Here is a 27,488-nt window from a genome sequence, read left to right as displayed (position 1 = left end):
TTTTCTATGGCTGCAGCCGTCTTGTTCCTTTAAATCTCTTTTCTCCATTGCTTCGTCAACATCATTCCTAGAACTTCTGCTTGCGTTTTTTTCTAGGTAACCATTCCGATATTTTTCTTGGCCTCTCGTCTCATCCAATCTTTTTTCATGTCAATTAAGGTTTTCTCTCTATATCGTCAAAATTTCTACTTGTTTGATTCACATCCCATACTTCTGACCCATACGTCATAGTGCTTTTTACGATTGTATTTTAAATATGAAGTTAGGTTTCTGGTCGCTATTTCATACACTAATGGCTTTGCTACCTTTTGTTATTCGTTGTTTGATTTGATTCTTACTGTTTATTGTTGTTTACTGTAATATTGTTGGACCGTCCTGATTAATGTTGATTTAATAGTAAAATTTTCTCCTGCTTTCTATAATTTGATCACAGGGATGCTATCATACGCTTTTCTAGATCTATGAACACAATATGTATATAGATTGTCGTATATATTATCTCCAGAAATCTTGACTGTTCCTCTAGCTGTTTGTCGTTAACATTGGCTTCTATTAGATTGTTAGGTTAACTGCTATCCCCCTATAATTTTGCAGATCATGTTTTGAGCCTTTATCATGGATAACAGAACTTTAGAGTTGTGGTTCTTCTTTCAATCATCTTTCAAATAAAAACCGCAGCGTTCTACCAAGTTTTTCTGTTCCGTATTTTAAGAACCCCTGGTCTGTGCCCCCGGGCCCCAGAGATTTTTTTCACCTCAATAACTAGTGCAGATTTTCACAAAAATATCTTTTTCTAATCCCTCCTCTAAAATACCGAACTGGGAGCCATCGATATTTTCGGTAGATTTTAGCCATGGGTAGGATTTTGACGTTTTAGTTCACGATATTCACGTCACACGGGATTCTGAGAATACGTTCTTGCTGTTTCGCAAAAATACACTCAAAAAGTATACTATGTACTCATTATATTTTGACACTCACCTAAAGGGTTAATTTTGATAGATAATAGATAACTTTGAAGATTTTTGATCTATTATCTTATACAACTGCTACTGGAATGCCCTATATATTATTAGCTGAAATCGTAGATTTCATAAATATCTAGTTTATTTACATTTCAATAAGCCGTTAATTAATTAACTTCGAGTGTTCGAAGTGTTTTCGGAGCGCGAGCATTGAAGATGCCAAGTGAGATTTTCGCGAAACGTCTGCAGGATTCCAGTCGGATGCAGCGTAATAAAATGTATTTATTATTATTATTAACAATAAACTAATCACAGACATAAGTTAGATATTCAACAAATATTCAGGAAATCTTTCGAGCAATTATCTAAAATGGTAAGTGATGAACAAGAAGACGGTTAGATCAGTGAACATTCTCCAAAAATACTGAAATTCGAAGTTATCCGAGCCATATAACAAACCTAATCAGGAAACACCCGACCAAGACGATGTATTTATTGAAATCATACAACTCCGCACGATCATGTCATCAATTTATTTTTGAAAATAATTCATTACCCGGCACGGATTCGGCCGTATTTAACCGCTTGGTTCTGTTCCGAAAATGTAGACATCAGGGTAGGGAGGTTGACGACGAAAAAGCATTTGATTGCGATTGAATCGAACTTCTCTAGGAGAGAAACTTAGATGAGAACTGCCTACTGACTATTACAACACTATACCAGACCCAAGCAGCCTTCGTAAGAGTGTCAACGTCATTATAAGATTACATTAAAATAAATGGTGTACTAATCAACAACCTACGCTAGGCAGATGATAGTGTCATAATTGACGATAGTCCGTAAACACTTATCAATGGAATAGCAGCTCAAGGAGATAAATTATCGGCAAAAACTAACATCTACAAGACTAAGTTAAGATCCATTGAACAAGTTGCAAAGTTTACAAGTTTACAAGTACCTTGGCTCCTGCATAACCGAATACTTGAAACTCTCTCTCCAGTCGTTGCTCGATTCCGAGCGTCGTGACTCTCTATCCTCTACGGTTTGTACGGTCCTCGATTTGGTCGATAAATCTAACTGGTGATCTGGCTCTCGATTTTTTTCCTTCCACTTTACCTTGATTCACAATCTTCTCCATACCATCCTTCCGGATCACGTGACCAAAGTATTTTACGTGTTTACGAAATGTACGCTTCTGGATTTTTGGAAGCAGCCTTTCATATTTAGTTCACTGTGCATGGAAATGTTTGTTCTGTGCGCCGTCCAAGGGATACTTAACATCCTATGGTAGCATATGTTGTGCTCTTTCCAGATTTTAGCCAGTGCACCCAAAGCTTCTTTTGCCATCCCAATCCTTCTCTCGATTTCTGGCTGGTAGCCTCCTGTGCTAGTGTGTTTTTCCCCAAGACAGATGATAGCGTCCCTATACCTATACCATGAATGTGTCCACAATCAGCAGACAGCATTTGGACCGATTCAGCTGTAGGCCTGATTCCAGGCTGGCAGCTTCCACACGTTGACCGAGTTCAAATATTTCTTGTTCAGTTTGTGCCAGAACTATCTTTCTTGAATGCTTAAATGCTGACATAGAAATAATCAACAAGAAAACATAAATAATATAAAATATCAATTCGTGAAGTTAATAAGAAAGTTAAAAAGAAGAAAACTGAAATTCGGAAAACTGTTTTTGTTATTGATCTAAACTTTAATGGATCCTACCATTGCATGTTTTCATTTTATTAGTTTTTTTTTATTAAGAAACAAACTATAGATAATTTTTGTTGATTTTTGTATAAGATTAGCTAAAGATTAATAACAGGTTTAATAAATGTTCTTGTCGGCTGAAATCGGAAACGGCAAAAATAGTATAATGAAAGATCCGCAACAAATTATTAGGTCAAATTTATCATTCTACGCATCCGACTATACAAAATAAGGTAATTCGAAACAGAGTTAAAGTACCGCCGTAACGGGAGATTATTGTTCGGTAATTCGTTCTTATTAAACTGATCGCGTCATACCGGCTTGCTTCTCTAATGGCAGCGTGCGTTCGTTAGAAGATTTAACACGGGCAATAGATTTGCTTCGGGTGTCTTTTTTAAAGTGCGTCCCACAAAAATCCGAACGTTTCCTAAAGCCGTCTTTTGGATTTGAGAATCGTTTTGGTTTTTATGCGGGAATTGGAGCGAGACGCGCAATTTAGTTTGCTCGAGTACCTACTTCCAAGTCTAGCAGAAAATTGCCAAACTTGGATTTTCTGCCAGGCATATCAACTTGACACTTTTTTAACGAGACGACCTGCATTTTGAAGTGTAAGGACGTCTGATCATTGAAACTCTACTTGTTACTTTCGAAAAATAGATTCTTTTCGTGGTACAGATGGAATCAGCGTCGAAAAAAAACGTTTTTATTTTTTCTCTGTCTGTTCTCCGTTCTCTGTTACAGAATTTTTCGGCGATAACTTCCGAACGGTTTGAGCTAGGCGCCTCAACTTTTGTTGCTTTTTGACAGTCCATTACGGGCGTAAGATATTTGAAAATGGCGGCGATCGGACATTGGCGGCCATCTTTTTTCTTTTTTTTTCGTTTTTCTACTGTTTTTTGGACATCGTTGTGAAATACGATGAGTGTCCGAAATCTGAAGCTGTCGACTTAATTTTGGCACACGTATTAAGCTTGGTTAGCTCTTGAAACTGGGGAGGCTGGGGGTCGGGAAGTATTTTTTAAAAATTAAAAACTGCCATTGCAATGGTCTAAGAAAAAAATCATTTCTCGCAAACGGTTTGCGTAACCGAAAAACTTCTTGCACGTAAAGGCGGAGAAGATTCGGAGCCATAAAATTTTAGTTTAGTAGTTTAGTGAAAATTTGTGAACCGGGACATGCGGGAGATCTGAGAGAGACTTGCAGGTTTCGTCAATTATACAGGGCGCGCGAGAAAAAAAAAACATTCGACAACGCTGTCATTTGTACAAATTTTAATTTGTAACAAAGGTTGCCGTAACTTTAAAGTGTATGCAGAATAGAATTACATCGATTTTGAGAAAGTTCCCTAGTGGTCCGCGGGAGCACGATAGAAAAACAATGCGTCTCTCTATGACCCGCGAAGCGTCTTCGAGCCCGAGCTACGATTTTTCGAAAGCAATCTTATGTGTTTACGGGGTGATGTTCGGGTGTGGAGGGACAAATATTCGTGATTAGGTTTGCCTGTTTAAGCGTTCTTAGTATATTGTCTACTAACACAGCAGAGTTCCCAATTAATTTTCATAAAATGATTTGCAATGACAGGGACCGTTAACCTAACCTAAACCATGAATAAAAGCATTTAAAACTTAAGAGAAGTTGAATTTTGGTAAGCGCCTCCATTGTACGGGTTGTTGTAAGGAGAGTTCGACGTTTATCCGAAGTCATATTAGTTTTTTTACAATACCATTACTACTTTGTGATATTATCGCTTTTTTTGTTTAATTAGAAATTGGGTTTAGTCACTCTTGGATACTGTTTAGATTAACTCAGTAAGTTAGTAAGTAGAAAACCGGAAATTTTCTATTCCAAAAAAAACATTTTTTTGGCGCCAGATGTGATTATGACAGCTTGATTTTTTAATAGGCTATGAAATTTCACAAATCGGAAAATATGAATAAAATATAAAACGCTATATGCATCTTTCACGTAGTTATCAAAATTATCCGAACGGAAGACATTAAATCTGGTTAAATATGTGTGAAAGGTATTTCGTACATCTGGCTACGTTAGTGTGTAAAATTGATAGGTACGAAAAGCCTCGATATCGCAATGATTTTATCAACATTTATCAAAACTAATGTTGTAACCTACACAGACTTCTGCCACCGTCTTCTCCGATCCTCCAAGCACTTCTGGTACGCACTTTTTGGTATAGACTGAGTTCTTCTTGCGATTTTTTCTTTGTCTTCTCAATCGTTCAAAACGACCTTCCTTGCATGGGTTTCTTGAGTTTTGGGAACAGGAAAAAGCCGCAGGGGGGCATATCCGGTGAATATGGTGGCTGAGGCACGACAGTGGTTTTGTTTTTGGCCAAAACTAACCAAAATGTTAGACACACCCAACGATGAGTGAGCAGGCGCATTATCGTGATGCAAAATTCTTAAATCGCTTTCCCAAAATTCGTATTGCTTCTCGCAAGCGGCGCATCACTTGAGCTTTAGCTAGCTTCTTTATTGATCGTACGACCTCGTGGTAAGAACTCTTGAAGTACTGCGCCGTGATAATCTTTTGTTGTATTTAAAAAAAGCTATTTATTATTAATAATATTATTATTTAAAACTTATATTAGTCTTAAAATGCTATAAGGAACTTTCATATTTTGTGTACTCTCATTATTCGATTTGTCTGTGATATAATAGTTATTAGTTATTTCTCTGTATCATTGAATCAATATTTGTTATTTTGGACTACCATTATAAGGGTTAATAAAGTTCTATTCTATTCGATTGTTATGACGATCCCAATTTTTTATATCGAATATTATGAACCGATGAAGCTAATTTCTCGAGCAATGGGGAAGTCAATTTAAACTCCAAGTATTGTTAATATAAGAAAATTTAGAGGCAAGTGCGTCCTCCGGTGGACATTTCAGAACTAAGAATAATTTGTTTTTAAAATTTTGCCCATTCCGATTCCAATTTTTCCTAAAATCACTTCTTAATTAAAGTAGGGCAATGAATATTTTTTTTTCAAAAAAGACGTGGATATTATCTGGTATTATCCGTAATTATAACAGACCCAGAAGGAATAAGATCCACCTAGCATTTGCTGGAAGTAGTCTTCAAAACCATCAGCATTCATATCTTCATGGTAGTTACTGTAATAAGTAATACACATATAAATAATGCACCGTAATCTTATGCATCTACGATTTTAAGTTTTCCTTGCGTTTATTTCACATCGAGGTTATTTTATTGAGATTTAGAAGATGCAATCGGATTGCGAGCGAGGAAAATATCTGCTATGTCGGTCATCGACCGTTTGAAGGAATGTAGAAATAACCGTAGCGGCCTCTACAAAGAAATGACGCTAAAAATTAGACCTCCGTTCAATCAGTGGATATGCGAAGTCGAAATTCAACGCGACCTCTGGCGGGAAAAATGTTAAACTATCCGTTTCAAATCCAAACACAACACAGGAACATCGAATGACAACTTTACAATACAAAGGCAATATTTGTATCAGGTACCTTTACTGTGGCAATTAAAAGCACTTCTTATGAAATCAGAGGCTAGTTGAATATTGTGAAGGGCCCACCAAAAGATCTGGAGGACTAAAAAGGGAACTTGTTCAAACTTGGTCATAACAGGTGATATCTGTATTTCCATATATTTTCACTAGAGCAGCAGAAACTGATGACAATATAATATCCCTGGGAAGACCACTAGGCTCGTTTTGTGGCACTGAAAAAGCGTTACCAGTTCGAACTCTGAACGACCGGTGGCTTAAAAACGCTGCTATCCACTCTAGCAGTTTACCCCCCATTTCAAGTTTGACTAACAAGATTTCATGTGTGCAAGAGGCCTATTGTGTCAATTAACGAAACAAAAGTTCGCCTGTATAATTCAACTTTTACTACTTGCATTCCGTGCTTTCTTAGCCCAATAATTATCCGAGTTAAATATTCAGCAGTGAAAATCCGGCATGAAATGATTATTCGGTGCGAGCCGAGGAAATTTATTTGCCGAACCGATTAATAAATTGAATCGATTGCGGAAAAATAATGCAAGAAACGGTGCAACTGGGCTCCGGACTTTCGTTTCATGCGGAGGAGAAAGTGATCTAATCTGGTGCTTATTAATGATTTGTTATTCCGTGGTATACAATTTGTCGTGCGAAATGTCTACTTTTGTATTCATTGCCTGTAATTATATAGAATTTTCCTGAAAAAATGTTTATATTAAACGCACGTGATTTCATTAAATACGAATTTTGCTCTACAAGAAACCGTCAACCGGCAGCAGCTCGAGAAGTCGAGGCAAATCAGTAAGAGTGTGAACTGAACATACTTTTTTCATTTTAAAAAAGAAATTGTTGCCCCACAATGGTACATTATATTGTCCACGTCATTAATGAATGTATTTTGTCTTCATATTTTCCTGTACTGTGTAAACAAGCGCAAGTCATACCCCTGTATGATCATTAGCGTTCTATTAGTATTTTGTCTGCACTCTCTACGATTCTAGGCAAAATAATGGACGAGCAAGTCACAGCGTTTCTTCATATTTATTGCATTTGTCCCAGGAAACAATAGAGTTTTACTTTCGTATTCAAATGTTTTTTAATTGCACTCATAGATTTAGAGAAGTTTAAATTACCAAAGTGGGAGTATTTTTCTGAAGTCTTCCGATTCTGCAATCAAAAATAAAACACAAAACATTTATCTGTCAAACTTTGGCATGTATGAGTTGTTAGGGTTTTGAAATATGATTTTGAAATATGGCTCATTTTTATCGAACATTGAATGTAAGAAAGTCAATACTGTTTTAAGAATCAATATCAATTAATATAAATATTGTGTACTTGTAGTCGATTGTGTATTTGTAGTCGATTGATCAAATAAGTACCTATTATTATTATTACTAGTCAATTTTTTATCTTAAATATTTTAAAGGCATCAAACATTAGGGAAGGGTGGAGCAAGGCAACCCACTTAAGCTTTATATTATTTTTTGTCACTTTTAACCATCAAGTCGATTCATTTTTGACTAACTTTAACTAAATTTACCCAAATTTTGGCGTCGTGCCCCACTCCCCCTTATTTATAATTTTATGTATAATAACTATAATTATTTATTAAAAAGTATTTAATAAAAAAAAACACTCCTGATTAGTAACTATTTTTCTATATATACTTTTTAAATGATATGAAAAACAACAAAAACAGGATAGAAATGTCAAAGTATTTAATAAAAAAAACATTATTAGTAACTATTTTTCTATAGATTGAAAAATTTGTTATTGGTATTTATAAGATTTTCGAAAGCTCCGGCTCTAGGCTAAATGCATGGAATTGTCCAAAAAATGACACTTTCAATAAATTGATATATCCTTTTTTTTTAGAATTTTCGTGGGATCCATTTAACCCCTGGTATTACGCAAAGGGCTGGAAATATACAAATAACTAGAATTTGTAATTATAATAACGAAAAAAATGTTGGGTTAATTTTTGCCCCACCTTCCCCAACAATAGAATGCGTAGACTTAGAGATAAGGTAGGCCACCGGCCGCCCTATACACTGTAGCATTTAAAATGAAGATATTTTGCCTCCCCCTCCCAAAGTTCCAAAATATCATTAACCCCACATAGCAAATTCTATGGCAAAATTCGCATTTTTTAAAAATTATTTTAGCTGAAAATTATAAAAGCTGATTTTTTGTTTTATAAATTACTGTATCCTGGAGAGAAAAGTCTTTACAGTATGGTCAATTTATTAGTCTAAATCACGTAATGTAGCGGCGGAACTTGACAATAAATAGCTCAGTAGGTCCGTGACAACGACCCGGCGTTGTTGTTTTCCCAATTCGATTGCATCGTAAAATCGTAAGTGGCCACGCCGATAAAGGAATCTCCGTTTTGTTCAGTGGGTCGAGGTTAATCAGCGCGCAGGTATTTGACCTGCGCGGGTTTTGGCATTCACTGTGGTCAAGTGAAATTCTTCTTTGATGTACTTATAAGCCCACGGCGCGGCCGCCGAAGTTATTCTTTTATTGTTTACTTAAGTGACAATCGGCTCGATTTTAATGCGAGCCGATGACACATTCTGATTGACATGTAATTGTGTCGCGTTCGGATCAATATTGACACGATTTGATCGTTATTGCGGATATGGTACAGGGTGGCCAGTTTAAAAGGGGCGTGTACGGGGTGTCCCATTGTAAATTGCTAAATGGATAACTTTGTTAATATCAAGACAAGAGAAGACAAGACTTTCAACAAAGCATTGGATAATGTCATATAAAATGTGTTAAAATTAATTAGATATATATTCATCTATAGCACAGAAAGCATTTTTTGCTAAATTATTTTTAAGTACAATTTTAAATGCACTAATTTTTTGAATTTTTTTAACCTCAGTGAGAAGTTTAACTGGTACAACTATATGGCTATTTGCTACCTTAGCCAGCCTGTGCCTAGGCAAAATTTTGTTTAAATTTGCCCTAAAATCATATTGACTATAAACCCAGAGTAATCTTATTTTTTATATGCATAATCGAAGCTAAAATATATATCTCACACTTCAGCACAGTTACCCCAACACACGATAGCATATGACAAGTGCGATTGTACACCGTGTGCGAAATAAAACTATCCACTATACGATCTGGAAACCTATAGGAGATACGAAAAAAAGTGTCATAAAAAAGTTTTTTGGATTGTCAAGACAAGAGAAGACAAAACTTTTAACAAAGCATAGGATAATGTCATATAAAATATATTAAAATTAATTAGATATATAAGGCATAAGCTCGGAGGCGTTGCAATTTAGATATTCATCTAAAGCACAGAAAGCATTTTTTGCTAAATTATTTTTAAGTACAGTTTTAAATGCACTAAATTTTTGAATTTTTTTAACCTCAGTGAGAAGTTTAACTGGTAGGACTACAAGGCTATTTGCTAGCTTAGCCAGCCTGTGCCTAGGCAACATTTTGTTTAAATTTGCCCTAAAATCATATTGACTGTAGACTCAGAGTAATCTTATTTTTTATGTGCATAATCGAAGCTAAAATATATGCCTCACACCTCATCACAGTTACCCCAACACACGATAGCATATGACAAGTACGATTGTACACCGTGTGCGAAATAAAACCCATAGGAGGTATGAAAAAAAGTTTTGTACAAAAGTTTCCTGAATTCTCCTGAATATTTAAAATATTATAAATTTGTTGATACAGGGTGTCCCAAAAGGGTCCTCCCGACATCAATTTTAACCCTTTATATTTCGACATTTTTGGAAGCCTTGGTTAATCAAAGGTCACTTTCTTCAAAAATTCCTACTCGAATTTGATTGTTTAGGCAGAAATTGAGTTGCATTTTTTTTTCATATTTTGATTGTGTTGTGACGCTACTGATACAGGTGGTGCCGTTTTGGCAAATTTAGTTAACAAAATTTCAATATTTTCAAATGGAACACACTACATTTTTATTCAGATATCAATTCTAAGACAAAAAAAATAAGGTCAGTTTGCAATTTATCTTATATTTAAATTTTACTTATTTCTTGAGATATTCGAGGTTTAAGGTAACACCCGTATAAATTCTTGTTGAATTTAAAGTTGCCCACATTAGGTCACTTGTTGGCAACATTAAGTATTTTTTAAATTGCAAAGACATTATACCACTTTTACGAATAAAACCTATTGCTAACAATCCAGGGTGCCCATTAATGCGTCCAAATTTTGAAAAATATCGACTCTATACTACACAGTTTGACAAGAGTTTCATAAATCTTTGGAATTCATATTTAAAGAAACATTTAATGGATAATTCTCTAGCTTGATTGAAAATACGAAAAACTAAACAAGGTAAGAAAATAAAAAGTGAACTAATTCGATCCGTAAAATGCTCGTTTCATCTGGCCTCAAAACAGCAAAGAAACATCAAAATATTTAAAAATGTAGTTGGCTATGACATCACAATTCTTCTTTCTTGACGCATTAAGGTATAAACACACTTAACACTTAACGTTACTATTCTGTTTTTGTTGTTTTATAATAATATTGCCAATAAACTTTAATTATTTAATTATTTACTTTTGTTAAAACTAACTAAACTATTTTTTTCTTCTAATAATTATAAATTCTGGTTATTTGTACATTTTTAGCCCTTTGCGTAATATCGTAATAACCGAATCGTAATTAATTTATTGAAAGTCTTATTTTTTGGACAATTCTATGCATTTAGCCTAAAGCCAGAGCTTTCGAAAATCTTATAAATACCGATAGCAAATTTTTTAATCTAAATAAATATAGTTACCAATCACTAATGTTTTTTTTATTAAATGCTTTTTAATAAATAATTATAACATTATAAATACGGGAGAGTGGGGTACAACGCCGAAATTTGGAAAAAAATAGTTAAAGTTAGTCAAAAATGAATCGACTTGATGGTTAACATCCACAAAAAATAATAAAAAGCCTAAGTTAGTCGTCTTGCCCCACCCTCGCCTTTTATTTTAGATATCACTCAATTAAATACAGGACGTCAATTAAAGCTATATTTTTTGATATATTTTGTTATATTTTTAAATACCTCTTTTCAAAGACCAAGATATACACTTCCCCCGGGAAATGATGGGACTCCCTTTTATTTTTTGCATATAATTAAAATGCTATTTTACAAATTAGGTTGATTCCAAAAATGTTTAAATAAAATTAATGAATATATAAATCTACATTGTTAGATTAATATATACCGTGCGATTTGTATATATATAATGCTGAATTTATTTTCCTTGTTATATAATATCTTCAACTAACCAAAACATGTAATCTAAAAAAACTTCCATATTGGATATTATGATCCTCAATATTTGCAAAATATAACATAACCAACAATTAATTAGCTATATATACAGTGCGGCTCAATCTCGATATTGAGGAATAATAAAGGCTCTATTATATAGGAAAATACTGATAAAATACAATTTAATATAAAAATAATGCAATTATATTTCGCAAATATTTCTTCAAACAATGATAATGTTCTCCATTGACTCAAGTTAACAAACAACCTTCTAAATATAATTTTTAGATGTAATTTAATTATTTCATCAAAAAACTCGTGAAATTAAATATTTCAAGAATTAAAAATGCTTAGGATTTTTTCTGTTCTGTTCTAATCATCAAACAAACAATACGGTTTCCTGAAAATCGAGAACAGAAATGCTAGAAAGAAATTTAAGTTTTATTTGCGAAATGGTGAGTTTAATATATTTTAAGAGAATAAATTTTGCAACCTACGGTGTTAACCAAGTGAGCAAACGAATAAACGCCCCCTTTTCGCTTTAAGTTCACCCAGGTTTACGTTTTTGAAACCTATTGCTTTTAATTTAATATTAAATACCTTGAAAGCTTTTTTAGCACTTTCTGAGGTAATTCTGGATCAACGAGGAGGTATAACTTTTTTATTTGTGATTTTTTTTTATAATTAATTATTTTTTTATACACGATTGATTCGATATTGAAATATAATTAAACAATAATAATAATAATAAGCAAAATATAAAGTTCTGGGGAATGATTTGTTTATTTATTTTTCCGAAACCAATTCTGGAACCTCACTGATAAATAGAAAGCCATGTACCATATACAAAACGTTTTAGGTCGTTTCTAGCGAACTAGATAACTAGGAAATTTTAACTGTAATTCGTGACACATCGTCTGTAAAAGAGGAACGCTCCTACGCACGCCAGATATTTTTTCTAAACAAGCCTGTCGGCAAATCTAAATTGATTTTTTGGAGCGTACAAAAAATTGATTAACAAATCAACCCACCTTTCATTAACTTTCAGATTAAAATATTTAAAAGGTTTCGTTGCCATGGAGAAAAATATCTTATTAACGCATTAATTTAGTTCAGGTGCGTACTGGGTGTATATCCACCATATCATTAGGTAAGTAATTCTTTGTATACAGGGTGATCAACTAAGAATAAAACTCGTTTACATATTGGCTTGCTTCGTTTTTTAGATACAAGGAGACTAAATTTACCAATTTTCTTTATCAATGACTGAAAGGCCTATTAGCTGATTTTCACAAACCGTCAGGGTGTTACGTATTCGGTAACTAACGAGTTTTTTACGCTTTTTTTACTAATATGAACAAATTGCCCAATATCTTCTTTGGCTATACCGTAAAGATATATTTTTTATAATACAACTCGTAGCTACCTACGAACTAAATTAAATGGAACAATTTTATCACAACTCCCTGAGATATTTGGGGAAAATTTACAGTAGAAAAAGATAGGTAGCAATTTTTTTTTGGGGTCCCGCATTTAGGTAGAATCCTGAATAAGTATTTAGATCAGCGACAATGAAACATGAAGACATAAAAATCTTTGCTAATGTACGAAGGGATGTTGCGAATTCTCTGGACAGTAAAATAACCATTGAAGAAGTTCTGACACATACCCTCGTCTGAATGACCTAATTACAAACAGAAAAACTTCCTACCTAGATTGAAGGTAGAAAAAAATCATGTTTCAGAGGCACAAGAGATTGGCCATACACCGATGGTAACGCACCACCTCATCGAACCCACAATACGGAAGATTTTGCAATATTATAATGTAAATTCTTAAAAAAGGAATAATAAAAAATTATGCAATGGGAGTCTTTCCTAACATTTACAACAAAATTATTAATTATAAAATAGCAATATGCAGTTTTCAGGAGTTTTATATCAAAGAAGACTTTAAATGTTTATTTTTTAATTAATTAATCATGTTTGTTGTTAATTTTGTTTATTTCTTTAATTGCTCTTTGGGATGCAATTCACAATTCGTAAGAATTACAGTGAAAAATATAGTGTAATAGAATTACAAAGCAATGAAAAAACTTAAAAAATATAGAGATCCTATAGAGAAGTCATGGAAAAAAGTTTTTTGAAAATCTTATTCTATTTATTTATTAATAAATAAAACATCCAATGATTCTATTTATTTATTAATTTATTTTTTAGTATATCAATAAGTCAAAGAGTGAGTATCTTCTTTAGCGAATCATATTACATTGTGAACAATTCCAGGTTTAGGCAGTTCTCCAGTTCTCAACATACGAAGCAGGGAAGAATTTTTTGAGTAATGCGTGTTTTCAAATAGATAATAGATAAAGGCATAATTATTATGGGTGTGCTGAATAACGTTCATGAACGTTCCCTACATGGATGAAAATAGAAAAAAAAAACTATATATAAAAAATACAACTTCGTGCTATAACCAAAAACAAATTAAAGAAGGTATTTGTGGAAGCCATTGGAAATAAGTGCCTTTAAGTATCAGTACAAGAATGTATAAAATGACCCCATGTTCACCCAGCTTTACCTTTTTGAAACCCATTGCTTTTAATTTTTTTTTTTTTTTGAGAGAAATGATTTTTTCCATTTTTTGCGAAAAATACGGGTCTTTCAAGACTGGAAAATGAGAATTCGGCAAGAGCTACACAGGTTTAATGCAACAAATGCCGTTAGAAATGCTAGTGCGAAAATTGAAATCATATATACTACTTGTATTGCCACAGAATGTATGTTATGTAGAAAATATCTTTCGATTTGTAATAAGTTCTATTTACTTGCACTAGTTGTTGATTTTATATTTAATTTTAGTAATTAGTGTTGAAAAAAAACTTAGAATGGGATATTATATAAGTTTAGTCAGATTTAAATAATTTCTAAACCACCAATTTTTGTACTTGAAATGATACAGAACTCCTAAACCCAATAAATGTGCTAAATACAAAGTGTTCCGTTTAAAAAAAAGAGTTTTTTTAATTAGAAAAAACATTTTTTGATGCTCATTGAACACATTGTACACATAAAAATACTATAAATAAAATATATACTTAGAGTCAAACACTTTTTGTATTTAACTTTTTTTTCTTCATTTTCTTATTGAGATAGGGTATAGAAGCATCTTAAATGAACCACACTGTACATTCACATTTCACACGTCAAACCTAACCTGCAGAAAAAATTCGGCTCGCGACAGTATTTAATGAAGCTGACGTCTTAAAGCGTCACTTTCAGTGGTGGATAAGTAGGTAATATAGAGTATGGGGTAGAAAACATTACGTGCCAACTTAATTAACGACTATTTGCATGCCATTCGCTTTTTTTCTCCATATCGATTGCCAAAACTGTAATTCGGTCGGCGAAAACTTTCTTTAGTCAATTTATTTAAACGGTCCCTTTTAGAGAACCGGGTCACTGTGCGAAAAGTACTGCCAAATTTTGCTCGACGGGCAGACGGAACTAATATTAATTTTTATACGACGCCTATAACCGTAAACATTTGATAGGTCATGGCAGCAAATTTTCGAGAGTGCAAAAAAAAAAGAAATGTTCGCTTTAAATTTCATTTCAAAGTGTAGAGTGTTTTCACTAACTCACACTATTCGTGTCTGCACGTCTGTCGAAGTACTCTTTGCTTCCTAGCTGCAAGGTAGTATTGAAAATATTGCCATTTTCAAATAATTCACTAGTAATATTTAAGCAAACCATCGAATGAAATTCAATATGGCGTCCCATGGTAATCAAACAAAGTAAATAACGTTTCTTGATAACCAAAACTGTATGTTTCTTCAGCAAATGATCTTATTTTGTGTCTGTCGTAAGGGTTTAGGTGTTTTTGAAACTATGAAACCCTATTAATTTTTGGTTTTAATGTGTACTTTGCTTTTATTAGTTCTTTCTAGGTTGTGTAAAAACATTAGTGCTCGTTAGCGTAGCGTTTTCACTTATTAAGCAAAAATGCCGTTTCTTATAGCAGTCTTGTCACCACCACCACCACAGTTACCTATTTCGCCGTTCTCACTCCTCTTCTTCTTAACTTCTGACAATACAGTTTACCATAAACACAACTGGGACAAGGTCATATACACATGTCTAAAATAAATGGATCTAAACCATCTAGTAATTGAAATTTCATCTGATATTCTAGCATTATTTTCTAACTTATATTTATAGCTAACACAAAACATAGTATGCTGAAGAATCGATTTGAACACAGAATGTACAACAGAGAAAAAGAAAAAGAAGCAACAAAAAGACTCTATATTGGTTACGTAGTTTTTTTCTTAAATAATAGTATATTATGCAGCAAGTGCGGTAAACGGGTAACGAGTTTATTTCAACCTATTGCAACCTAGTTGCAACTCAATATTGGCGCGATATTTTTGGAAACAGGCAAAACCTGCCGGACCATGAACAAGAATGTCAGGTACAGGTCTCAGGATAGTTGAGATTCATATTTCGAGATTTCCTTAAAATGCTTTTCATTTGTATTGTCATGTTACTAATATGAAAACAACACAGCCTTGCCTCACAAGCATCATTAGTATTTTCTTCGAAATCGAACATATTTTTCGATATTTAATATATATTTATTTATAATATTTCCATATACCTCTAGCATCACTTGAATTGTCTCTAGCTCTAGCTAAACAATTCTCCCTCTAATTTTAAGTACAAACTAAATCTGATCATATAAACAGAATACCACCATACTATGCTGGCTGCTTCCTTTCCAGCACCCTTGTACAGGTCTTTATCACGTATACTTGGAATATGATGGGGTATCTGCCAAGATATAAATATAACGTCAGTTATAAGATCACTAGGTCGGCCACCAGTAGTGTCCATTGAGGGCAACCCCTGGTTATCCTAAACCTGATCACCTTTTGCACAATGTGGTTCTATTTGCGATCTAATGCGAACTCTTTGATATTCAGAGACTGGCCTATTCTCTTGATCAGGTTACTAAGTGGTTTAAAATAATACTTTTCGCAGCTATCTATGCTAGTATAGCTCTGAGTTTGATTAGGCATGTCCGGTCCATTTTGTGGCAGACCTGGATAAATGCGCTGAGGTCTTGTTTCAGAGTTGTGGAGAGAAACCTGTGAACTCTGGTACCGAGTGAGGTGTCTCATACAACCTTCTCCGGGGATCTCTTTCCATCTTCCTAAGTTCTCTATTATAATTTGTTAGAACTGTCATATCAGCCTGTCTCTTTGTATGCCTGTATAGTTTCAAGACCTTTAATCTTTATTTGTTTAGGCTGTTGTTCCACCAGAACGTTTGTATGTCATTTTTCGTTGGTAGTTAAAAAATAAAATTGTCTATTCATTCATATATTTCAAATAAATATTTCTCATTTTGGTGGCAACTGATTCAATTGCATGTTACGTTGTATAATTTTTTCGCTTCCACCAACAGCGTTAAAAATTCAAGCGTAATATTAATAAATTAATGAATTCATTAATTGGCTCAAATCAAGTATAATTGGACATCACTTTCATATCATACTTTCTAATAACTTTACGGTGTTGTCGGTTGAGCCGAGGCGGTTAATTGCTCCAATTTAATCGGCCGCACATGGATGATTGGTCTTGCTAAAAGTGGTCGCAGTAGCAGGGTATTTAACCACTGCAGGAGGTAGAATTCACTATAATATTAGTGTTATTACTATAAACAAGGTGTCCCAATAGTGCGTTCTCGGTTAATGCCTGTTAATTCATTGTTATTCGTCGTATGTTAATGATGATTGATGATGATTTCCGACAAAAGTGTTACTGGAATTTCAAAACCTCATTTTTCATTATTTTAAAATGAATCACATCGTCATCACAAATAATTTTATTATTATTCGTCATAATACAAAAGAATATGTGCATTTGAAGGCTTTTGATAATGTTAATGTTAATAATGAGGTTGATGATGTTGATTTCCGACAGAGGTGTTACTGAAACTACGATTTTAAGGCGACTATTCAAGAAATTCAGACATTTCAAAACCTCATATTTTCATTTTTTTTTTTAATACAATGCCTAATATTGACCATCATTTAGAATTGATATTTCATCATCATCAATAATATCATTATTACTCGTCATATTACAAGAGAATATATGAATTTCAAGGCTTTTAATAAATGCTAATGATGATTGATGATTTCCGACAGAGATGTTATTGAAACTTCTCAATGAAAATATTTCAAAGCCTCATATTTTCTTTTTTTTGCCTAATATTGACGATAATCTAAAATTAATAATTAATCATCATCATTAATTTCATTGTTATTCGTTATGTTACTAAAATTTATATGAATTTGAAGGCTCTTGATAAATTCCAATGATGATTGATGATGATGATGATTTCCGAGTGTTACTGAAACTACGATTTAACTTTTCAAGAAATTTCAAAACCTCATATTCCAATATTTTTTTAAAATGCATTCCTAAATATTGGCTCTCTGAGCATATAAGTGAGTCCTATACCATCAAGCAATGTGGCTATCGAATTGAAAGGGGTCACAACTTAAAAGTATTGTTAATATCATATGTAAAATTGTAATGAATATGTAAATGTAAGGACTTATAACTAATATAAATAACTATATGCTTGTAACACCCTGAATTACCTTTATGTTTCTTCTTATCATTTTATCCGCAAATTTTTTTTTATTATTTAGATGCGCACTTCTTGATACTATTCGGAGATTTGGAAGAGTTTCACCGTAAAATGGAATACAATTTTATTTAGAACCGATCTATGGGCCTGCAAAAATTTAGTATGTCGCTAAGGAAAGTAGCTTACTAAGTTACTACTGCTAAGTGTGGTGCCTGATAAAATGCTAATTTTGAAAGAATTATCTATATGATATGATATGATACATTTTTTTAGGGGGCGATTTGTTAATTTTTTGAAACGTTTGCAATTTTTTCTAAAAAAAAACTATTTCATTCAACAAATTCCACTTGTTGGCTAATTTGGTGCTGGAAAATTTCTACGTTGTGGTAAAACTCCACTGATTAAGAGTTTGAAATGGAATATATGATTCAAAATGTGACGTGAATATATGACCGACACTTAAACACCACAATTTTAATTTACAATTGCAAAATAGATGATATTTCTTTATAATTTTATACGTAAAGGTCTATGACTATAGTAAAGAGATATTCAAGGTTAGAACTAACTAGAATATCGTCTAGATCTAACTAAACATTTTTTGGTTCTTGAATTATTTGCATTCTAATGGCAAACGCAATGTCGACAATGTCGCTCCAACCGATGTCAAACATCTGTTAAAATTGTGTCATTTCCTTCATACCTGCGCATGTCCCCTATCATTCTACAACTCAACTCAATAATAGAAACGGTTAGGTTGATAGGTGAAGGTACCGCTTAGCACCAATGGATTTAATGCACTTTCCCGAATTGCCCTCACTGCGTGGGGCTACGGGCTCGAACATGTGGAGATGTATGCGAAAGTTTGTTGATTTCTTCGGCCGTCGCTTATAAAACAAATAAAAACGCAAAAGCAACAGACGTCGATCGATGCATAGTCAGTGAAAGTGCGTTTTATTGGCAACAAAGCGGAATTAAGTAATAATTAATTAATTAAAAAATCGCGCAAAGAGAAAGGAGTTTTCAGGAAACGGGAGTTTAATTGTTGCATTCGACCTCCATGTTGCATTCGCATTTCCTTTTTCGGTAATGACTCTTGTCTGTTTGTCTTACCATTGCAATATATAAATACAAGAAGCGTAATTTCCAGTAATTGAATTCGCTACTCCAATGTTAAGTGGTAAACTATTTTGCTGCGGGTGTCACTGGACGCCTTTCACTATACAGGTTGATTTCGGTTTGACTTTTACCAATGGGTTATACGAAATGATACGAATTGGCTTGTTCCTGTTTAAATACTATTGGAAAAACGCGACAGTGACAGGAAATCTGTGCGCTCCAATGCAAGTTCTAGTAATACTTCGAGTGACGATCAAACTACAATTCAAGTTCAATTACCACCGCTTAAATTAATTACTTTCAATGGCCAATACGAACAGTGGGTGGAGTTCAGAGACATTTTTAAGGCTCTAATCGATACCAATCCTTCTTTATGAAACATTCAAAAAATGTACTATTTACGATCATCGCTAGATAAAAAAGCTTTAGAAATTATACAAAAAATGCCGATATCTGCAGCTAATTATCAAGTGGCTTGGAACCGACTACAAGAAAAGTTCGAAGATAATGGTTTAATAACTCATTTTCACATACGAGCGATTTTAGATTTTCCGCGTATTACAAAGGAATCTCCGAAAGAACTAGGGAACCTATTTGACGCAATTTCAAACAATTTAGAAGCCCTCAAGGCTCTGGGTGAACCAACTGATCATTGGGATACTCTATTAATTCCAATCATAACTGATAACTTCGATTCAAAAACGCAGCGCGATTGGGAATGCTATAGTGCAAAAAGCAAAAATATTGCAAAAATAAGCGATTTACATAAATTTCTAAAAAGTCGTTGCGAATTTCGAGATTAATAAGCCAGAAAAAACAGCTTATACCCAAGACACGATTAACGGAAGTACAAAATTGCAATTTATGTACTAATTGTTTAAGACCATCACGTCAAGTTCAGAATTGTTTACTTTCAAAATGTCGTAAATGCGGACGACCACATAATTCATTAATTCATTACAATAAAAATCAAGGGTCCGAAAACTCACCACCATTAAAAAACGCAAACAATAAAGGCGATTCAGCATGAAAAAGATTATCAAAACACCGGCGCAACGTCCACCGAGACACAAGTCCTAGCCGGCTGCAGAACCGTTGCCAATTTTACTAGTCAGGTCCTTCTATCAACCGCAGTAGTTTTTGTTGCAGATTCAAGCGGCAACAATGTCAAAAGTCGAGCTCTTTTGGACAGCGGTTGTTTATGCAATTAAATTTACAACCTAAACTAGTCAATTGTTCAATCAAAGGCGTCGGTCAATCTATATCTAATGCAAACCAAATAGTTTATTTACCATTAAGTTCGCGAGATAATAACCTTGTTTAGTTTTAAAACAAATAACAGACAGTTTTCCCAACACTCCCTTCGAGAGAAAAGAAATAAACATACCCGCCAACTTACAGTTAGCTGATCCTAATTTTAACCAGTGCAGTCCGATAGACATTTTGCTAGGGTCTAGCGTGTTTTGGCAACTTTTAAGCGTCGGACAAATTCAATTGCAAAATACAAACTTAACCCTTCAAAATCTTCGGCAAGCAAAGATTTCTTGGGACGAGCCTATACCGAAAAATCTAGAATCAGAAAACCTACAGATTTCATTCGTGAGATTTTCATTTTTAATGGATTGATTTTTTCTTTTCAGAAAACTTCTTGGATTTAAAAAAAGGAACTTGTGTATTAACCTGTATATTTTCTGTTTACTGTATATGTATGAAACGCGTCCTACGTCCTCTTCATTACATGTTGGAAATTTTAAAAATAATTCTACACATATATATGGTTTCATTCTGTTCCAGTGTTGAACGTAGCTGCCGGAAAAGCTCCGATGCAAGTGAGCACGGAAGGTGGAGGTATACCCCAGAAAGCTATCGACGGAAGCACCAGTGCATTCTTCAACAAAGAAACTTGTACTTTAACGAAATCAGAAGCAACTCCGTGGTGGTACGTCAATCTACTCGAGCCCTACATGGTGCAGCTGGTAAGGCTGGACTTTGGAAAACCATGTTGCGGTAAGTGATGCTTAATCTTAATCTTCATCGTCATTCAAAACATCATCCACCATCAACCAGTAGAAAATGAGTCAATATAAATAGTGTAAGTTTAAGTTAAGTAAATTTTTCTTAGAAAAGAAGTTTTTTGTGCAAAACTTTTCTCTCCGTTTTTCAAAGTGATTGAGAATTGTTCTTGCAGTAACTGTTGATTGCTTCAGATAAGATGTAATTTTGGGAATAAACTGTAAACTGCAAAATTCTATTATTTTATTTTTTTCTCAATAGAGATAAAAGATAAACTTGGGAGAAATCTAATTGGTTGATAATTAAATCTGCGAGGCCACCTTTTTTATGCACTGGGATGATTTCGACGTTAATTGTCCCGGAAAGATGCTAAACTTTAAATAGTTGCGTGAACCAAAATATGAACTACTTTAATTATACAAAGTATCACTACATATCACTACAACAACTGCAATTTGATCCCCATCACTGCTGTATTTATTTTTGACATTTTGTGATATTTTGTTTAATATTTGTGTTTAATTTTGTATAATGTCATTTGTCCAAATACCTGCATTGTTCTTTTTTGACGAGTCTCACATTGCTTTTTGGGTTTATTTATAAATAAAGTTTTACTTCGAAGTATACAGGGTGATGTAAGAAAGTCTCTATAATATTTTCATCTTCAGTATGCAGTGTTGCCGCTTCTATATAAACGTGGCCACATCGTGCTTAGTTTAAATGGCATTTCCCCATTCGAGTTTTAGATTCTAATCAAGAAATAAAGTATATTTTGTTTAAGTTTTCTTTCCTAGATTTTTAAGCAGTTTTGGACAAAACATACAGGGTGTTTCAAAAATAAAGTTTTATAAGGGAGTCGTAGAACCACTGATTATCGAGTTTGTTTAAATAAGGCAGTCCGTTTATTCTTTCATTTTCGAATTCTAGGAAAGAAACTAACCCAATTTTCTTAAAGTTTCCCTATGTAAAATATAATAGAAGAATATTAGCACCTTTTATTTATAGTTTATTTCACAATATTTGGTTTCGACTTCATAGCTGCAGTAAAATTGTTTAAAGAGTAATTCACGTCATTCGACATGAAGCATTATGGTAAAAGCATTTGAATTTAAAAAAGGTTAGCTAACCTTTGAACATATTTTTATGTTCTACAGCGTGACTAAAGGTAGGGTGATTTTAATGAAGGTTTAATGTAACGGGTGATCCATTATAAAAATGTTTTTTCTAATCATTTTTATTTTACATTTTAGAAAAAAATATGTCATGCAGAAGTTGTTATTGTGTAGATTTAATAATACGTATTTGTTAATATACAAAGTGTGGCAAAACAAGTATTTATATTATATTTTAATTGGAAGCTCTGTATACCAGTAAAATGCCGTAAAGCTGATCTGTGTTTGCTGCTTTTCTCTTTCTTCTTCGGTTACCCAGCTGTCGAGATACTTAAACTTGAAGAACTGTTGGATCTGTTCATAGTTCACCAAGGTTGGTAAAACCTTTGTTTTTTTCGTTAAGACGTTGCTGTTCTTCCCGACTGTCGGCAATGATGACAGGATCATCAGCGTAACGGAGGTTGTTGGGACGCTTTCTTGACTTACAAATTTTTTCTATCGGAAAACATTGCGTGGTTTCATTTTCACTCTCAAGGATGCTGTTTGGTTAAGGTAGAGGTTCTGTATGAAATCTAGCCCTTATCAACATTTTTTCACATCGACTGTAGATCCTGTAGACCTAATGGATCTGTTGTTGTAAGGAGTTGCAGTGCTTCTTGACTTTGACCAATGTTCCTGACGTGGTTTGGGGTTCCTACGAAAGACGCCTCGTCGTCCAAAAACTGTTAAGTGACCCCGATACAAAGAGCCGAACCGCGTGTAATTTTTCACGATACGACGAAATCGTGCCGCTGATGATTACACTTTCTGAGCACCCATTCCAGTTTATATGCAAACGAAAGTATTATCTTAATTGTTTGGGATGTCACGAAGTCTGAACAAACCGCAAATTTTTTCGCCTTCAACGGTTTCTAGCGGCGAACAGAAACGGTTATGGGAAGACGAATAATTTCTAGCTAGAATTATTGTTCTTTCGTTTCTGACGGACCGTTTTCACTTTTATTGTTTTATATTGTCGCCGTAAATGTGCAATTTCTTGCGGCCTGTTGTTTTTTAAGCGTTTCATTTCGGCAATAGATTACGAGTTTGAGAGCAGAAAGGGACCTTGAAAAACTGGTCCGAAAATTTTTGGAACACAGGAATATTTTACCGTCAAATCAAAGTGGTTTCGGGAAGAAACTTAGTTGTGAAACGGAATTTTTAAATTTGGCCTGGACCTGGACCTGGGCATAAACAGGTCGCTTCTACGACAACTCCGTTGCTTTGCAGAAAAATCTAATATTATCCAGTGTTACTAAATCACATCCAATTCTATAAAATCATTTCATTTCAAAATCCTAACGTTGAACAAACATATTCATATCATAACGTTTTTAAGATATAGAGAGCTATAAAGGACGTGATAGAGCGTTTTTTGGAAATAGGGCCCCTAGAAATATACAAATAAGCAAACAGCTTTGAAAAATCAAAATCACTGTAGATCTTGTGTTATTAGACTTTACAAAACCATTTGATACGACCAATCACCGTCTTGAAATGACAACTCTAAAATCCATAGGTTTGTCAGGAAGAACCCTAGAGAGTAGCGACCTCTCCTTTATATTTGTTATACGTATAAAAAAAACTCACTTCGAAATATTGCAACGCACATAATACCTGAATGCATATATCTTTTTCACCAAGGAACTATTTATTGGCCATTTATATGATCAGCAAAGACATATCCAGTATTGTTAATTGATCAAATAACCATTCTCTCGAGATACACGTCAAAGAAACTAATATAATGATCGTCCGACAGGGTAGAATTCTTGGATTGACATTTGACGGCTCTTTGCGATTTAAACCGAATGTCATACACGAATCTGTGATAATTGATTGAATATAAAACGGAGAAGAATCCTGCATGCAGCGTGTATGTTTCATAAAATCAATACAAGATTTTGCTTCAGTTCAGAATTCTCATACAAAAAGAGAATTTTTTAAAAGATAATTATCATTTCAAATCACTAACTGTACTGATTCGATCAAGCAAAAAACTTTGTCAGAGTTAACCTTAAAAAAATCTCTCTTATCGGAACAGTGATTAATATTAAATAGTTTAAAAAGTAGTACTAAAATTTTTAAATATATAATGTTCGTTTTTAACCAGTAACTATTTTGGTTCACTCAAGCAAAACACTTTGTCACAGTTGAAAAAACCTTAAAAGACTCTCTGTTATCAGAACAGTGATTAGTATTCAAAAAAGCAATATAAAATATGATACAAAAAATAAAATTTTAATAATAAAGGTTCATAATTCAAACGTATTTGTTTAATTCACAATTATCATATTTTCTATTTAAATAGAATTAGAATATTAATAAATAGTTTACATTCTCTCCGCTTTAGATGATAAACACTGCTTGTTTTATCGTAAAATAGTCAACTAATCTTCGACATTTTTCTCTTGAATTTTGTTGAGAACACAATATATGAAAGATCTACTCCTAAAGTCATGTTTGGCCAGTCAACAGGCCGAACCTGACATTGATGGATTTCTATTTGTGGTCCTTGTCATAAAGACGATCCACAACTGCATTACAAAATTCATTCAATTAAAGTTTACGTAAAATGAGTTTGAGAAGAACTTTAAAAGGAGGTGTTACGGAGTTACACTGTTAGGACGGAGGAGATAAAAGAAAGGCAGGCCCTAAAATAATTAACTTTTTTTTTATAACGGATATTGAATTATTTAATTTTGTCTGCATGCCTGTTATTAATCGAATATTTAATTTTTTATTAGAAATCGAATTAAGTTACACATACATTATTTTATAATTTCATTTTTGTGCTTCATGTATGTATAATTTACTTTATGTTTAATATATAAATATAAATTACATTCAAAGCGCCCACTCATTATACGACAATAACCCCACTCCCCCTATCCAAAATTAAGTAAATCAGGCACCCTTATAGGAGAAACTAATAATTTTAGAACCTGTAAACGTCATTTTTGACATAAAATTTAATATTTGTCGAAAACGACGAGACTTGGATATGGGACATTATACATAAAATATATCTAGAATTTCCAAGGCAATCAAAAAATGCAAAAATATGCAGGATGTATTTACAATAGATAAGCTGGTATTTTGCCCAGATAAACTAAACACCCTGTATATGTAAAAAATTAAAAAATCTAAATGAAACGATGCAACTTTTCAATTTAACTTGTTTTTTATAGTTCCCTTCGTTAACACCGTTACATCGCTACTGTCCAACTCGTTTCAATCGTCATCTTCTCTCATTCTAGGGGCGAATAAGCCTGCAACCATAATAGTCCGGGTCGGAAACAACAGACCGGATCTAGGAACGAATCCCATTTGTAACCGATTCACTGGATTTCTCGAAGAAGGGCAGCCGTTGTTTTTGCCCTGCAATCCTCCGATGCCAGGGGCGTTCGTCAGCGTGCATTTGGAGGTTCCGGCACCTATGCAGCTGTCCATATGCGAGGCCTTTGTCTATACCGATCAGGCATTACCGATCGAGAGGTGAGCGTCTATTTTCACAGAATTATTATTATTATTATTACAAAGAATAAAGTGAAGAGAACAACCTATTATGCACATTGATAGTTAGTAACATGAGAAAGTTATATATAAGATAAATATAGTATAGTTATTGCTGTGAAACAATACACTGTCCAAGCGACGTTTAAATACAGATACAACATCTGTTGGTAAACTGTTCTAATAATCGAAAGTCTTGTTACTTATAAAATGCAGGCGATGTGAAGTCCTGAAATGTTCCCTTCTTATTTTAAATGGATGACCACGTAGGCGTTCATCATTGCTTAAGACCACAAGGGTCACGTCAGATGGAAAGCAAACTCCAGGATGGGCCGAATGTAAGTGGTAAAAGGTCTGCAAGCGAAGACTGAGATTTTTAAAAGTCTTTTTTAGCAGACATAGCGCGCAGTTTGTTGTCTTTGCAATATTTGACACATGTACAGACCACGCAAGATCATTAGTTAGTGTCACACCTAGGTCCATCTGAGAATCGGCACTTGATACAAAGTTTCCTTTCATTTAATAGTTCAAACCGGGATTCTTCTTGCCAATATTCGGCGGCAATGGCCAAGTTGAACACCACTTAGAAATAGTATTCAAATCTCTCTGTAATACGTCCGCATGTGCTGAAGGATTTGCAAATAATTTAGTGTCATCAGCATAAGCGCTCACATGAGAATCAATGCTGGAGAGCAAATCCACGATATACACTAAGAATAGCACTGGTCCCAGCACCGCTCCCTGGGGAATACCACTAGGCACGTTTTGTGGCGGTGAAAAAGCGTTACCAATTTGCTGAAGTCGAGGTAAATAATATCCATCAAATCACCTGAGGCAGGAGATAATGTCAAATTCAAGCATGTCAATGTATTTGATATGACTGATCTGCCAAGAACAAAGCCATAATATGGCAGTGGATCAAAAACGGTAACAGCTGATTTACTAATATAAATAGGCTCGGAAAGAACAGCGGCACATGTTTTTAAGATTTTACTGGAAATTCCATCAGGTCCGGGAGCAGAATATTCTTTTAACTCAGAAAGAGTTTTTTTCACGTCCTCTTGGTAAATGTCTTCTAACAAATCTACAACAAAACTTGTGTATTTTTAAAGAAACAGTAAAATAGTGAGTTAAAATTCTTGTAGAAACATTGAGATTACAGTTGGTGTTCCAAAATATACGGTCGAATTTCGCATTTGATTATAGAGAATATAAAATTTTGTATATGCGAAGTTAGCCTCGCCGCAAAAAGATATCTGGAAAAACTGGAGAATATCTCGCCAGAAATATATGAAGAAGTCCTTTTATCTCAGCTAAAGAGTATATTTTTCCAACAAGACGGAGCTTCTGCGCATAATCCTCAAATCGTACGTCCATATTAAGACAAAAATTTTCCTATCCAATCCAAATCAATGGAAAGGGAGAACAAGAAAATTATTCCAAAACTTCAACAACAAAACTGAGCATTTTCTTTAACTGTAAATCTAGATTTACGTCTGGACTATTTTTTTTAAAGAAATACATTTTTTAAGATAATACAGATACTAATTTTAAAATTAATTAATTAATT

The 27,488-nt window shown here is 33.8% G+C and overlaps 1 protein-coding gene across 2 annotated transcripts in view; it reads left to right on the top strand.

Annotated features, from left to right (window-relative positions):
• LOC132707526 (uncharacterized) overlaps positions 1-27,488 on the top strand; it is a 95,344-nt gene that overhangs the window by 44,519 nt on the left and 23,337 nt on the right. For both annotated transcript variants that reach the window (XM_060679418.1, XM_060679419.1), the window contains exons 4-5: positions 21,033-21,245; positions 25,663-25,900. In XM_060679418.1, the coding sequence (XP_060535401.1) occupies positions 21,033-21,245; positions 25,663-25,900 (451 nt within the window). The remainder of the gene's footprint in view (positions 1-21,032; positions 21,246-25,662; positions 25,901-27,488) is intronic.

The sequence above is a fragment of the Cylas formicarius genome, unplaced genomic scaffold, assembly GCF_029955315.1.
Source record: "Cylas formicarius isolate icCylForm1 unplaced genomic scaffold, icCylForm1.1 PGA_scaffold_9__14_contigs__length_23061073, whole genome shotgun sequence".
In the NCBI taxonomy this organism is placed as follows: domain Eukaryota; kingdom Metazoa; phylum Arthropoda; class Insecta; order Coleoptera; family Brentidae; genus Cylas; species Cylas formicarius.
Note: the sequence above shows the minus strand (reverse complement) of the source record. Positions and strands in the feature narration are given on the sequence as shown.